Consider the following 16,867-nt stretch of genomic DNA (forward strand, 5'->3'; position numbering starts at 1 on the left):
CACATCCTTTAGAAAATGTTCTCTGTTTATTCCTCTCTTCAGCTGCCAACACTCACCTGCTCCTGAGTTCCGAGACGAAGCATGCACGCCCCAGCAACTCACTCCTGACTGGTAATGGTCCATCACTAACCAGTGAACCACAGCTGCTGCTTCCATTAATATCCCACCTTAACATTTCTCTGCATTGAATTTCCTCTGCCATTTTATTGCCCTGTTACTTGGACTCACAAGGTCCTTTTGTGATCCTCCACAGACTGATCTCATCCCTAGCACCCTGCCACCAGCTCCCTTTCTTACCTACCAGCTCACCATCTTCTCCAAAAATCTCCATGTTTCCTGAAAATGCACTGGGGAGCTCCAATTTCTGTTTACTGTCATTCAAATAACTACCCCCTTGCAGGGACCTTCTCTCTTACCGCATGTTTTAGTTTCCTTGACAGCACTTAGTGACGGATTTTGCTGAGACCCTTGAAAATACAAAGACCCTTCATCAACTACATCACCCTTATTCAGAAATGGCTGACCTCTTCAAGGAACTCTTTAAATGTTTCTAAGGCAGGACAACCCTTACAGAAGCTATAGCAACCCATCACAGATAGATCGTATCTGCTCCCTGCCTCTAGTTCTACCTTTTCTGCTGAGTTGCCCATTACAGATGTTGAGGTCTGCAGCTCCTCAGACACCCCTGAACCTGTTAAAAAAACTCCTCAAAACTGGTATAATAATTTTCCACCGGCAAACCTCAAGTAGCAAGGAAGCATGCTCAGTCCCTGAATTATTACTTCTTTGTGTAATTATATTTTAATATAGTAATGGACCATAGGGTTAGAGGATGATTTAGGATGGAAGGAACCCCAGGAGGTCCCTAGCCCAGCCTCCTGCCAAGCAAGGGCAGCTCCAAGGTCAGGCCAAGCAGCTCAGGGTTTTAACCAACCTGTTCTTGAAAAGCTCCAAGGTCAGAGACTGCACAGGCTCCCTGGGCAACCTGTTTCAATCCAATGCTTAGGGAAAAAGTTTTCCTTTATATCCACTCTGCGTGTTATGTTTCAGCTTCTGCTCGCTGTCTGACCCCCCCACACACACACCACCAGGCACTGTTTAAAGGGCACCGTTCCAGTGTACCGTACGCACGCACCAAGGCCAAAAGTTCCACACCACATAGCATCTCCAGTACTGTCCAGATGCGTAATGTTACAGGAGTGACCCTGAGCAGATCAGAAACTGCATATACAATACAAACTTGTAGTGTTTCGTTAAACAGACAAGAATTGCACAACAGATATCGATGTTAAAAAAAAAAAAAAAGGCAAAAAGTAAGGAGCTGTAATAACTTTCTTTTGTTTTGCCTGTATTTCTAAAAAGGCATTGCATCTTCATTCCTCAATTTTTGGCTGTCATAATGAAAAGTCAGCATCTGATAATTAAAAATTAAAAAAAAAATAGAAAAGAAAGAACACCCTAAGCACTACAGATTATATGACTGATAGCAAAGCTGCAAATGTTTTAAAACACTGGCCTGAAAGACAAGAATTAATTTGCTGAGAAATAGAAGTATCTTAGTTAAATGTGACATTGGGAGTAGAGAATCAGACAGATTATGAAACAAGAACAGACACAGAATGGCAGAAGCAACACACGTTTTTAGATACAGAACCTCATCTCTTACATGACACATTAGTGGACTAGCCTATGCAGAACCATTGTGCGTGCACCTCTCTTAAAAGGTGCATCAAGAAGCAGAAAACCTACTTTGAAAAATAAGTCCCTCTGATGACAAGAATTCAATAATATTTTTACATTGCTAAAACCACCCCTAAAACCAAAAAGCTCTCTTATAGTGAAACAAAGGAAAAACATATATGATGTATGGTGTTTCCAAAAAATGTTCTGTGAGACATAACAGCAAGGTTTTTTGTTTGCCCTGTTCCCGTCAATGCTCTCAATTTTGTGGTGATGGAAGAACACATTTGCAAAAAAAAAAAAAAATAATTCATAAGACTGGCACAAACATGTCACAAACAAACTCCGTATGTTTGCAATTTTCTTACCACTGCTGGAAGCCTGCTGTGGCCCTGAACACGCTCTTAGCAGATATGAATTAGGAGAGAACTCCTCATCAGGATTGGTGTCCATGATTTGATGGGACGTATTGCTGTCTAGCAATGGCATCTGGCAGCTAACTGGTGGAGGATTATGAGAACTGGGCAGCTGAGCAGATGGGAGAAGGCTAGACGAGGATGTAGGTGGAATGGGACGACCTGGGAAAGAGGACACAGGGATCAAAGATCAGCAATGAATGTAATGAAAAACCCCAAACAGCCAAGTAATTGCACTGTAACCACCCATCGTTACGTAGGATAAGTGCTGCGTGGAGCCACAAAATCTCTCCACCGGTATGAACCTGTCCCTTTGTATCATATTCAAGGCATTGCGAGCAGCTATGGTATGAACTCGTTCCAAAAATCCCTCCACAGCATCAGCTTGTACCTCCCCTGGTGAAGAGGCGCTGGGTGCCAGAGCGTGCCTGCGCACCCACGGGCAGCGCGGGCACCCACACGCACAGCCAGCGCTGGAAGGCCCAGAGCTGCACACCCAGTTGCTGCAAAATGCAAGCGCATCAGCTATGGATTTTACTGGCAGGATTTTCACAGAAATAGGGGTTTTGGGGGCTAAATAAGACCAGGGAAAAAGGGGAGTATAATGAGTTGATTCCTGGAATTACAACACACACATGTCTGTAATCATCTCTTAAAATAATGGTAGTGTTCAAATTTTATTTTATAATTTTTTTTTAAACCAGTGAAATTGTTCTAGTACAGGAGTGTATCAGAGGCACAGAACACAAACCATATGAAGGCTACCTCCAAGCTAAGTTCTTCCTGTGTTGTAGTTCTTTCCCACCAATTGGACACATAAGGGACCGGAGAAGTGAAATGGAATTATTCAATTTGTAGAGACGAGCTAAGCTGGAATCTGGTCTGAAAACTCTAAACTTTCCTGACCTTTCACTCCCATTTCTTTCTGCACTGGTACTGTAAGGGCAGAATTTCCTGCCTAGCTTACCAGACAGATTACTTTCAACTCTGACACCCAATCTTTATTGCGTATAACATACCTCAGCCCACTGCAACAACTTATTTCTGGTCAACTAAACTAGTGGCATCAAGCCAAGAAAAATAAAATGTTGATACTTATTTATTCTTTGATTTTGTGAACCTTCCTCTCATAACTTGATATCAATCCATTCCATCAAATGCACACAGATGAAGACAGGTTTGCGGTTTGGGGGTTTCTGGGTTATTTTTTTGCATTGCCTCTTTGAATATGACCAGATATAGGGATGCGAGGAAGAAGAGAAACATGCATTCTGATCTCTGCAAGTTTATATGGTGCATTGGTGGAACTGTTCATGAATAATTTATACATAGGAAAATATGACCTCTGATATACTTCCAAAGTCTGTGAGGCATAGAGAGATCTGCTGCATGCTAGCTATAAATGTTAAACCACAACAAAATCACATAAAGTGGTGCATCCCTATTTCCATCATTCTTAAAGAAAAGTAGCAGAGCAAATACACACTAGCTTTCTCATATGCTTCATCTTCATTTTTGGAATCAAGAACCCCTCACTTTATATGAATGATACCAAGGCTTATACCATAGGTAATCTTCTAGAGTCACACAACAAATTCCAAAACAGGGGCCTGGGGGGGGTGGGGAAGAAAATCAAGAAAATTAAAAAATCCTAGCCATCACATATAAATTATATTTGGGGAGCAGCAATCAACCAGAGGTATGGATAGATTATAAATAAAAAAAACAACTTTCACTGCAAATAGCATGAACTACTTTCTTACCTTCAAAAAGTTTGAAATAAAATAAATACCTGGAGATAGCCAAGTGACTATTATGCTTATTTTTTATTATATTTTTAACACTGGATAATACATTGATGATTAGACTAAATGACCCAGTTATCATATGACAGAAATGGGTGTAAGCTGCTCCGTAGTAACCCCCATTTACCATCTTTTATGCTAGAGAAAATTCAATATGCATTGAATATTTTCATTGTGGACTTGCATTTACAAGGAAATAGTTCTAATACTGATGACAGGAATAGTTACTGTCATTCTTCATGATTATGCTATTGTTACGAAATACTACGGTGAATACCCTAAACATTCAAGGGAGGTGACTGAGCAAAACCAGTTTGTAGTTATTTCTGTGCAATGTGTTGGAAACACGCAGAAAGGCTGAGGTTTGACACAGCTCAGACAGGAATGTGACACTGTGCCCACTGTGTGTATTTAATTTTCACATATTCTGGCTCTGCTTCAACATTAAGAAGTTAAAAAAAAAAGCTTTATAAATTCAAAATCTGTTTTTACAGTATCATATGGAAATACATTAGCATATTATAAAAATGGTGGCCATGTGAGGTTATGAGATGCAGGGAAAAAGATTTTTCCCCTCTGTGTAAACTGGTTAGGGTATTTCAGGGAAAATTAGGTACATCTTTGCAGAATACACTGAGAAATGTAAAAAACCACAAATTCTTTTGCCAGGAAAGTAATCACATTGTTACCTTCATGCAATAATACAGCCCAAATCCCTGAAGACAATGCAAAATGTCTAATTACTACAGCTCTGTTTGTAGCTTAGAGGAAACAGAGGTATCAAGTTGTTGAAACGTTGCATCGTTTTGGTGGGAAGTTGGCTCCTGAGGAAGATTTGTCCATGAGCACATGTTAATTGAAAAACATAGATGTCTGTGAGCCACAGAACCTATTGCTAATCTGTCCTGTGGTTAGATTTCCTAATAAACTGTCAAATACGATTAAAACTTTTCTTGTGGTTTAGGCATTCTTGATCTTTCTGTCAAGTTGATTTTTGGCATCTACTAAACGCTAAACTCCCAGTACAGCCTTTCAGTCTACAGTAGCCGAGCTCTGGTAGAGCAACTTCTCGCTGGATGGCTCTCCACCCCAGCCCCTGGAACACACAGAGTATCTTAAGACACCCAACATTTTATAAAATTTGGTGGGAAGTGAGTTGCAAAATTACTGAAGAGGAACAGAAAGAGACACTATTAAGCTTTGTTGCCTTAGGAAATGAATCTAAAGGGTAACTATTTGCAGTACCACAGTCAAAAGAATGGTTGTGAAACTACCAAAGAGAAGAGAACACACTCAGTTAGGCTCTAAAGAGCACGATAAATGCAATTTATTTGTTACTATATACTCTTAAGTTAGAAATAATGGGCTTGATTCATACTACTGAATACTAATATCTTGGTCAAATAAATTCAATGTACCATTCAGAATAACAGACTAAGCTTTACAGGTTTTATAAACCTGAGCTTCTTGCCAGACCATCCCGTGTGTCTGCAGATACCTTAACAGTTGCATTTTGAAACCTCCCACCTCTTGAAACGATTCTAAATTTCCATCACTTCACAAGGGGACTTGCAATACCCTACAGTATTACAACACACTGTGAAGTATGGTGACATCAGTATTCTGTTACACTGCTGTTTTCAAAAGTTAAATCCATAATGTAAACAGTTTACACAATTTGTGTCTACTCTTCGTATATTAATATGATAAAGCTTCTACGAATAAGTTTTTTATCTAGCTGTGCATTGACAGCAACCCTATGTAATGGTTGGTTACTTCTAGTGACAGCAATCATGTAATTGTGTAACATACCCAAAGAAACGTAAAACAGATACAAATGCTTGAAAGGGAAACCAAGCTCTTAAAGCTGATATACTACAATTTCAACAGTAGAAGTTAATATTAGTTCTTCTTCCAGTAGCTGTTCATATGCAAGTTCATACTGCATATACTCATGCATGGCAAAGGCTTGTACAGATGCTGAATACAGTATTTGTAAGGCATTTTTTTGAAAAAGCAAGCAGCCAAGAATAAAACACTGCCACCCCCACCCCCCACTTGCTCCTGCCATTTATCTTATCTTACTACTTAAGAGTGAAGGAAGAAACTTGATAAGTCCTTCTGAAGGGCATTCTGATTTGGGATAGCTTTGGGCTTCCTCATTCTGCAAGGCCTTTTTTAACCTCTTATCACTTATATTCCCTTGTCCCCTAAGATTATATATGAGACAGCACAGACTTATTATTTCCGTATTTTTTTCCCCACCAGAGTCACATCTTTCTTCATCAGCCCAGGAACTTTTATGAAACCATTTCTCAATTACTGCAACACTTTAAGTCCCTAAGGCTTAAAAACTGATCTGCTGTAGAATCTACATTCAAAAATCAGGCCACGCTTGTGCCTGGTAATGATGCCACAGCTCTGCAACCATCTTCACATCCACAAATCTGAGGATGCAGATCAGACACTGGTGTCAGAAATTCCTTTAATATCGTTAAGGCCAGCCTCAGGGCCAGAGGTTGAATAAGGCACAAGCTTACCAGCGTGACCCTGCTTTGTGTGGTCACAGTGTAATGTAGCAAGGGGTGACACAGAAGACTGCCTCAAAACCAGACACTTCTATGACAGCTAAGAAGAGTTCTGTTCATTTAATCACAATAACACATTTGGGAAAGAAATACTCTGGTTGCTGTTAGCCTAAAAGACTGAAACCCATCATCAGGATACCGGAGGGGAAAAAAAAATAAATGAACGAGACAGCCTGCAATCACTCCTAGCATGAATATACATAAATAAGAGACACAATCAAAGAAAAGAAGCAAGCTGCTTATCAGTTACTGATGGATTTTTAAGATGCACTTTCCGCACTCTCCCTTCTTTCTGCTCCTGCAAAGGACCTGCAGAGTTCTGTGGGTGACAAAAGCTCCTGTGTGTGAAACCTGGCTGCTTTGCTCCACCACAGGGCATGACAAGAAACAGAGAACAAACATGACAAAACCCCTCAGAATGTAAGAATTTTGACACATGAGCAGTCACTGTGTAAATATGTGTTACAAAAATACATCTTGAAGAGTATGTTAAGTAACTTTTCATCTATCTGTAACATAGTATAGTATTACGACCTAACAAGAGATAAGAAATGTAACAGTATATATATTTATATATGTATTTAATTATATTTACCCACACACATATATACATACACAGATACACATAATACCCCCAAAAAAGAATATTTTTTTAAGAGGTCTAAAGGATCAGTCAAGACTCTTAATAGCCATTTTGCTATTATCTTTGTCAGGGGGGAAGATCACAACCTGTATGTTGCCATCCCACCCTCATAAAGTTATCCATTTCAATATAAAAACTAATGACATTAGAAAATATCTGAAACCCAGAGCTGGTAAATACAGATCTCAAAGCTTACTGTACCTGCAATGGAATTCTAAAGCTTTCCTCGTCAGGAAAACGTCATTTCTAAGGTTATCGCATATGTAGCAAAAATCTGTGTAGGTTGTTCAGCCCCATACATTTTCAGCACATCACAGTGAGAATTTCATATACTACACAGCATATCTTCGCTGATAAATTACATTTATTAAGGCATGTTCCTATGTGAGGCTTTTATACAAGGAAAATTAAGATTCAGTAGCTTTAAACAGCTGGTAACCTTCATAATCAAGTTGAAGTGATAACTATTTTGTACTTCTCTAAGTTAGGCTACCTAGTATTCATGCAGAGAATAAACATAAATGATCTGCAATAACTACAGTTAGTCACGTAAATTGCTATCAATAAAGTCACTTACGGCATTGTTCTACAGCTCTGATCATACAGCCAGGACTCCGAAAAGATCTACACAAGCCAAAACCCCACTGTGCAGTCCTCAACACGTTAGACTGCAGAAAGGAGGGAAACTTTAAGATAACTGTTTTGGTTGTGTGTTTTTTTTTAACAACTGTTTGGAAGATGTCGTAGCATTCAAGTATTAATGCAGGAAGCTCGGGAAGTAAAAACCGAGAGGAGATGAGTTGTTTCTCCATAAGTGATGCCATCAGAACAGAAACTGTAAACCACTTAATTGGCAATTAAGACTTTGACATTTACTGATTGAAGCTGATACTCATGTTACACCAACACAAAATATAGAACCCTATATAAAGTAATCCTATAAAATTATCTTAGTGCCTTACGTGATGGGCAGTATCATTAACAGCAGTTGCTGTGTTGCTTGTATTTATTAAAATCATGCAGGTTGGGCTATCTAGTAATGGTGTCGGCTGGGCATTAACTAGAGATGATAAAACAGAAGGATCAGCTCTCCTCCTGCTTTGCTTCCTTACTTCAGGAAACAACTGGAAAGCTGAATGGAATCCATAGGAAGGCCGCTGGCAGGACCCTGCTGCCAGGGGTAACACCCACACCCGTCTCCTCCTCCAGTACAACATCATTCTCCCTACATTTCCAAGCCAGCCTAAGCGAAGCACCTGCATTGTCAGCAATGTTAAACTCACTTTAAACAGTGAGAAATGCTGCTAAATGTGTCAGGAAACAACTAGATAATGTAAGATGCATGTTTTTGCTGTGCAAAGCACTATAAATTAAACAGGCAGCTGATGAAGGTGAAACTTTCCCAAGGTATAGCACATTCAGCAGACTCTCATTCCTCCCCAGAATAATTGCCTTCTGCCAGAAAAAAACCCCTTTCTTCAGCTATGTGTGCAAATCCCACCTCGCCAACGGGCGCGGCACTCTCAAGCAGAGTCACATTTAATAAATTAAATATATATTGTCATATCTGGCATAAAGCATATAAGTATTTTCTAGTTGGTGAAATTACTACAGTTACCTGACAACTGGAAAAATCACCCATTTTCTGATTGGAACAGCATCTATTATTTTTGATGCTAAAATAGCATTTGCACTTCAGCGCACTGGAGGCCAGCCTGGAGCCCCAGCAGGCAAAGCTTTCCTCAGGGAGAAAGCCATCTTCCCCCAGGTACTGCCAGCTCTCGGGAGAAAGGCAAGACACACCACCTAAGAGTTACCTCATCTAGCAAATAGCAATGCTAATCTATTTGTAAAGAGGACTCAGTTAACCCTTTATTCACCAGACTGCATTTCAGGGTGACAAGATGAAACGAAGACCAAAACGAAGGAAGCACGAAAAAGAGGGAAAGAAATCTGGCAATTTGTGATCATTTTCGTCAGCATCAAGTTGTTTTCTGTTGCCTATAAAATCCTGTTGCATCTTTTTTCTCTAAGGCAAACAAGCTTCAAAACAGCACAAAAAGGACAGATCGACAGAGCTATCGCTGAAGAAAGGTCCTTCCACTGCTTCAGAAGCTCCTAGATCTCTGAAAGTAACAAATTAACAAAATCAGCCAAGCTGAAAAAAAGGTTTTTACCGAGTCTATTTCACAAGAGTCAAAGGAGAAAATATGGTCTTCCTACAAGCGTGGGGCTGATACCCCTGCACAGACCTGTGTATTGATGTTTTCAGGTATTTCTCTGCATCAAAACCAACAGTCAGGGTGACTAAGGATGAAATTGGTACCATCATATCATACAAGGGAAGGCCAGAAGGTGGCTTTGAAACAATTAAAAGAGAATGCCAAAAAAGAGATCTAGACACAGTAAGTCATCACCTGGGATTTACATAACAATGAACTAGTGAAGACAAAATTGGTGCTGTGGGTATCTATCTTTCCCATTTAAGAAAATGAGCGACATCTTACGTGCCTTGCTTAGTTTTTTTGAAGCATGCTTTACGCAAAAAAGTGCACAGTCTAAGCAAGAGCACCCACAGAGTGAAGACAGTAAAAAATAACTATAATTATGTGCCAATGGCATAGGCAAGAATATGTCCCAGAAGGCAGTTTCTATCACGGTGTAAGGAAGGATGTGTATCTCCTGCCAGCAGCCCCGCTGGGAGCAGAGTTGCGCAGCTCTGCATGGAGCATGCAGCCCGGCCGTGCTGTTTGCACCCACACGCTGCAGATTATGCTCTGCCCAGTAACCTTTGAAATGGCAGAACCATTTGCAGAGCGCGATAGTTGTGTCTACAACTACCTCTTTGCAGATGCAAGTGTGACTATCCCCTTTGCTCCCTGGAGCTACTTCCCTTCAGGAACGCTTCACTTGGGCCGCTGATGCCCCAAGACCTTTCTTCCTTTGTTTTTTTGGGTGGGTTTTTCATTTCAAGGCAGCTGAAATGTTGAAAGGTTTGTGTTGCAGTTCCCCGCAGCAGCGGGAGCCCAGCGGCAGCGTTGCTGAGGCACGGCTCCATCACACCATCAGCATACGCACTCCTGGTGTGGTCAGGGTGAGTGAAGGCATTTACATTGGCAAGATCCCCGAAGATAATACTGAAGGCAAACGGTGCAAGCAACATCCATCCCTCCCCTCTCAAGCAGGCAACAGAACTAACTCCTCTCTCAACCACACCACAGTTTCCTAGAGCCTTCCTGTGAATCATCAAAAAGCAAAATCAACTCTAGGGGACCAAAGCCCTCAGGAAAAGGGTACTGAAGAAATTAACATGTTCCTGCCAAAATCTTTACCTCCTTTATGAAAATATGAAAGACAGTAACATAGGATGATCTGATACAACATAAAATATAGTCTTGAAAGATTCTTACATTCACATTGTACAAGAAAACACAGTGCATTTGTTTAGAAGTAATGCTAGAAATCATGGTCTTACGATGTAGGTATAGAATTTTAATAGTCTAGAAGCTGAAATGTTGTTTAAATAAAATGATCCTAAAACTCAAGGCTATTTCCTCTTAGGTACATATTATAATTTATATTATTATTACCAAACAATCCTGGGGTGGGGGTAGAGATAAAATAAGAAAATCCCAAACAAAAGAAAATAATCCTACATTCTTTGTGACAGTAATGCATAAAGTCTCATTGGTTTAGCATTGTTGTAGTTACAGTTAAATTTTGCTGGCACAGCAAGAAATTGTATTACATGTGATAGAAAAAAAGAAAAAATTTAAAACTGCAACCAGCTTCTGTTACAAAATGAAAAAAGAAAAAAGTCCAATGTTAAAATATATTCATATTCAGTATGTTTCTCTTCCCTGTCCTATGATGTAGAACCATGTACTGCACACCCAGGAATACAGTTTGAGAACTGTACATAATAGAAAAGGGACAAAAGAAGAACCACCAGCAAGTCCTGGTGTCTATTTTTTATTACAGATCCATTCTACAAGCTTGTTCAAGTTTTGTTATCTTCATTAAACCATTTGACCTCTGCATGTGGTTAATATTTCCTGAATTACTGTGCACGTGTAATCCCTGAATATGAAAATCACTGTACCAATGCAAGATACTATCATCACTAAAATCTATGCAGAAGAATAAGACTAACTTGAAAATCAATCACTTCTCTTTTGACTTTTAGCATTAAAGTTAAATTAATTTTCCTAAGCAATCCATCTACAAAATATATCAGTTTTATGGAATTTGGATATTAAAAATAAGTAGATGGTCATGACTTAAAAATTATCTAAACCAATTCAGTATGTAAAGGAATAATTTGCTGCTGTCAAAAGCTAATGACATTTAATTCTTGCCTTGTTAAATCATCTGAGGGCCCTTTCTTTTTTAGTTAAACAAAGATAAATAATAAAAACAATTTACAGCTAGAAGATGTTAGGATTTTGCAGCTGTTCAATGTCTTTTGGGCAGATTAGATTCTGTAATGAGAAGTTATAAGCCTCATTTTATAAAAGCTGTTGCTGTCTTGGGAAAAACATCAGTGAATAAGATTAGAAAACCCTTTTCCTTCATGAACCTATTACACTAGCAAGCTGATTACTTGGCATATGTTTGATACCTTCATAGCTGGAAAATAGTAATTTGTTTCAATGATTTTTTCCCATCACTCATAAAGTCAAAATGTCTTCTCTAATATTACCGTTCCTCTGATTTAGCTAGTGACATCAGAGCAAGAAGAAACAGACAAATCTACGTGAGCATTAACTCACACGAATTGCATTAACTTAATTCCCTTAAAAAAGGACCTGCTGACCTCCTTAACTCTAACTAACATTAAATTATAACAACTCATCAACTGCCTGTTCCTTCTGGGACAAAAATAACATTCTAAGATTAGGAATGTATTTAGAAGAAACTTACTGGAAGATTCACAACCATCATCATATCCAACTGAATTTCCACCTTTATAGTAACTTAATAACATGTGCAGCTTTTAAAAATTGGGAAGAAAAAAATTTTCCTATTTATCAATCTTATCACCTAAGCATTCACGCCAGGGAATTCCAGTAATGAAAGGGTTGTAATTCAGCCCTAGGTAGGTAATTACCAGGCACCATATGAAATCTACTTCCATAGATAAATCTACTTGATTTGATCTTTATTCTAGTGACACAGAGAGTTCAGAGTATGCTGTGCTACAAACTTGTTTCCACTATTCAAACACCTCTCGTTTCCTTTCATCTTATTAAAATTCTAAATACCGTTAAACAACCACTCTTGCCACCTTCACTACAAATCCTCCTGAATGATGTTGGCTTTATTTCTATTAGAGAAATTTATTTCCAGGAACATTGCAACACTTAGTGATTCAAGTGCCTGGAGTCACTAATAGGTGGGAAAAATAACACTATCTTGAACAAACATGAGAAAACTCAGACCTGTAATTATTCAACAAACTCTGTGAAAGTCATGCATAGATAGTACTAACTGGTGGGAATTGGATAATGATTAGAGAGTTTGTGTTAACTCTTTGCAACCTACTGAAAAGCAGCTCTAATTTCTGGTGAACAAATGTGAAATGAACACAAGGCGTCACATGATCAGTATGCTGTGAATGGCTAAATAATTTAACTACTATTCTTAAAATCTGCTCTATCATACAGTACGGTGCCAGTACTATATTCTGGCTAATTCTGCTTCAGGTTATTAAAGTCTACTTTTCTTAGTTACACATACAGTTTAAATATGGTGTTCCTATTTGCTTTCTAAATATGTGTAGAATGCACTTCTGAATCAGTGCTGAACAACTGCTGCGATACACTCTGGAGATGTTTGTATTTTAGTGCTGGGAGATACTAAGGTGCACTAAGTAAAGCATCAGTATGATGGGAATTAATCTTCCATTACTCTTGATACTGATACTTATGTTTACATGATATTATCTTGATATTTACATTTTTCTTGCTTTGTGTGGTTTCTTTTCTCAAGATCCAATCTTGCACTTCTTACACAACTGGTATTGACAGTAGGAGAAATTTTGGGTGTACAAGGAACCTAAAGGCTTTACTTTTCAGCCATGTATGTCACTGGCAGGGTTTTCCAAAGCACAAAAGCGTGTAAGCATTTAACTTCCACCATTTAATAGCAAACCACAGCAAAATCTCAGCTCCATATAAGTCAATACAAATTGTATTTTTGCCTTCAACACAGCCAGCATTTCACCCGAGAGTCTTAAGAAGCTTTTGCACAGAGAGAAGCTCCTCCAACAGCTGTATTTTCCCGACTGGAATACCAGGCTGCTGCTGTTCATTCAATTCAGGATGGTTCACTCTGCTCAGATCTAGGAATGCAGCTCGGAGCTAAGCTGCAGTTCAAAATCAAGGGGGAGAATGAAATACCATCACTAAGAAGGAACTAGACCTATTTAGCCCATTAAAATCTCTCTGATGTCTTCCAGCAGAGCTAACTATTCCCTGAAGAAGACATGAAATACAGAAATTATCCAAATCCAGGATTATGGACAACCTGCCAAGCCATTTACAAATGAGCAATTTAAGTGCAGATAAAATTTTGTTTAGCCCCTGTACTGAGCAAGGTTTGAAATATTCCCTCCTTTGTAAAGTTCAGAGTTGGGGAAGTAGACTCAAAAAAAGAAAAACCATAAATTATGGAAGTAAGGAAAATATCATTTATTGTTTGTGGGCCACACCTTAAATGAATACTGGAATCTGCTCACTTTGCTTATATGAAAGCTGAAAAATGTTGATTTAAGTGAGAAGGCTTATGTCAAATTTCACTTTGTGTGAAAAGATTTAGCCAAAATAAAACCTTCCCAAGTGGCAGATTGCAACATTAACAGCTATCAGACCATTAACTATTTGACCATTGCTGTGTATCACCATAATTAATGGCACACTGGGAGAACAGAACAGGAAATTAAAAAGATAAAATTTCCTTTTAATGAAAAGAAATTGCAGACATGAAAGACTACTATATGGAAAAGGGAGCTCCACTCTGCACTCTGCAGAAAGAAAACCTGTAACCTGATTTAACGGCATTTGCAAGCACAAAATTAGATATGCTAAAAAGGTAAGAAATCTTTTCATTATAGTTACAGTTAAAGTTGCCAGAAAGAAGGAATAAAGATACACGTTCTTCCCCTAAAACAAGTGGGCTCTGTTCCATGCCTTTTGGTAAAGCAACCCCCCTCCCCCCAAAAATCAAACAGGCTACCAAATAGCTTGAATGTACTATTATTTCAGCATGAACTGTATCTTTAAAATAATGACAGTTTCTCTCACCTTTCCAATCCTAAAGCACTTTATAACTGCAGCTCAGAAACACATGGACAGAGAAGAATTAAAGCAACTGAAGCTGAAATATGCTACTTAAGAATCCAAAGTTTGTTTACACCATTAGAAGGCACTCAAATATATATCCCCATAAATGACAAGGTCCCAGCAGCAAATTAACAGGAACAATTTTCCCATCTCAGGAGCTGTCAAGATGGGCTCTGTTAGCCAATTTATCTTACTCTAGCACATCTCTGGTGCTTGTCAATCAATATGTGAAACATTTGGTGCTGATTGCCATTTTTCTATCCACTTCCTTTTGCCTCTCGTACCAGGCAATTTACTGCAAGTCAATCAAGGTTGAAGCAGACCTTGTTTAAATAAAACACTGTTGAGTTCTTTTCACACCAACAATTTCAAAAACAGAATGAGCTGCAGCTTTTCACATTTACATTTATACTGCTTTTTCTGTTTTTCCTAAATGCCATGCTCGAGCTATAAGTCATAACTAAACTCAGCTGAAGGCTTATGAAGAAAACAGTCAGGGAAGATGAAATGAATATAACTGTATATGCTTTCACTGTCAAATATTCAGTCTATCAATGGAGACAGAGAACATTAAAAGGTACTTAACTAATCTGGGAATCTTTCTTTTTCACCCTTGAAGTCAGGTCTCCACACCATAAAAGCAACTTCTAACTTATCTGAACTTCTTAACTCTGGATAATTATTTCAAATATTCATTTATGCTGAATTTTAAGGTAAGGAGGAGATCAACTGCTGTATTTATAAATGCATGTCACAAATAAAAGTATGAAGAAAATCAATTCTCCCAGCTAAAAACTTGTTCCTATGTTCAATACACTGACAGCTTCCATCTCACACCCAGACAAACAACGCCACAGCAACCCCAGGTCACACCTTGCACAGCTCTGCCACTACCCTGGCATCATGTGTAAGTAGTGATGGCGAGAAATGTGCAGAAACGACTTCCTTTGCAATACCTAATATTACCTCATGTACAACTAAAACAACAGTCACTTATGGTCCACAACACTTAGTAAATAAAATTCTTAAAACTTTGACTTGTTTCTGCACAGTAGGACGTGGGCTAACGAACAATACCTACGCAACTTCTCTACTGTGCATGATGATAGTTAAGTTTTCAGGTTCGCCATGGATTGCAAAATTAACCACGTGATCATGTATAATGACAGAGCATAACACTACTGTCTTCAGAGTTAGAACAGCAATTAAATACCTGATGCACGCACTTATGTGCTAGAACTATACAGACCGACAACAATTTAATCAGTTTAATCACGTTATTAGCTAGATCGACATAGAGTAAATCCAATGATGTACAACAGCAACAAAAGAAAAGTCAGATCAACCCCTAAGATCCCACAATTAATAATCTCTTAAGAGAGTAACAGAGGACATATTCCTTTAATAACAGAGAGACAAACAAAGTGGCTATGTTACTGTTCTTATTAATAAGATTATCCATTCCTCCCCTTTTTAAGCAATGCAAAGGTGTCAGATATTCAAATTCCACTAAGCTCAATAGCATATACATATGTTAGCATATATATAATATACACTATTTTATATATTTTCTACCACATATGTATATGAGAGAAAATAAATTGCTATACATATATGCTAGAAAATTAATGGCTTTTGAAAGTGACAAAAAAATACCAGTTCTTTTTCTGGTCAATAATTTACAGTGATCACGAAAGTATAAGGACAGCTTAGATTATTAAAAAGGATGTCTGATTTAAGAGTCTCAAATTTGTCTGTAGTTAACACCTTGTAAAATTGCATGGCAGGAACATCCCTGCTCATTTGCTACTACTTTAATATGAGACCTAATATCTTCTCAATCTATAGCATATATGATAAAATACATAAAACACCTATAACAGAGTCAAAGACTGACTGAAAAATAAAGCAAGCATATTACAGGGGGTATACAATCACCAGTCCTATCCTGTGCAGTATTTAGAAAACCCTTACACGTTATCCCAACATAATGCATGATACAACTCAAAAGTGGTTGCGTTTCACTATCTTTTAATTAAAGAATGCACTAGTTTAATTATAAAAGAAGAAATGTTAAACATTGTAGAACATTAGCCTCATAAGAAGATGAACTTTGCTGTTTATCCTCACTCGGGGGTTGCTGTAGGTAACCCTTCTGAGGCAGGCCCCAGTTTAAAGATCTTCCTTTATACTGGTGCAAGTAATAGGAAAAAAAAAAATATCCATGTAATACATGAGTTAGGTGTATACCACAGATGTGGATATTATAAAAACACATACAAATACATATGTACCCACACAAGTATATGTGTCCACATACTAAGGTATGTGGTGTCCTAACCCTGACCTTACCAAGAGTTGACATTCGCATTATTTTCAGAAAAAAATTCTT

General features: G+C 38.3%; 1 protein-coding gene across 5 annotated transcripts in view; it reads right to left on the reverse strand.

Moving 5' to 3' along the window:
- The window catches only part of TENM2 (teneurin transmembrane protein 2), a 698,308-nt gene that overhangs the window by 238,242 nt on the left and 443,199 nt on the right, over window positions 1–16,867 (reverse strand). For all 5 annotated transcript variants that reach the window (XM_055812702.1, XM_055812701.1, XM_055812700.1 and 2 more), the window contains exon 6: window positions 2,049–2,258. In XM_055812702.1, coding sequence (XP_055668677.1) covers window positions 2,049–2,258 — 210 coding nt within the window. The remainder of the gene's footprint in view (window positions 1–2,048; window positions 2,259–16,867) is intronic.

This window comes from Falco peregrinus, chromosome 8 (genome assembly GCF_023634155.1).
Source record: "Falco peregrinus isolate bFalPer1 chromosome 8, bFalPer1.pri, whole genome shotgun sequence".
NCBI classification, from domain to species: Eukaryota; Metazoa; Chordata; class Aves; order Falconiformes; family Falconidae; genus Falco; species Falco peregrinus.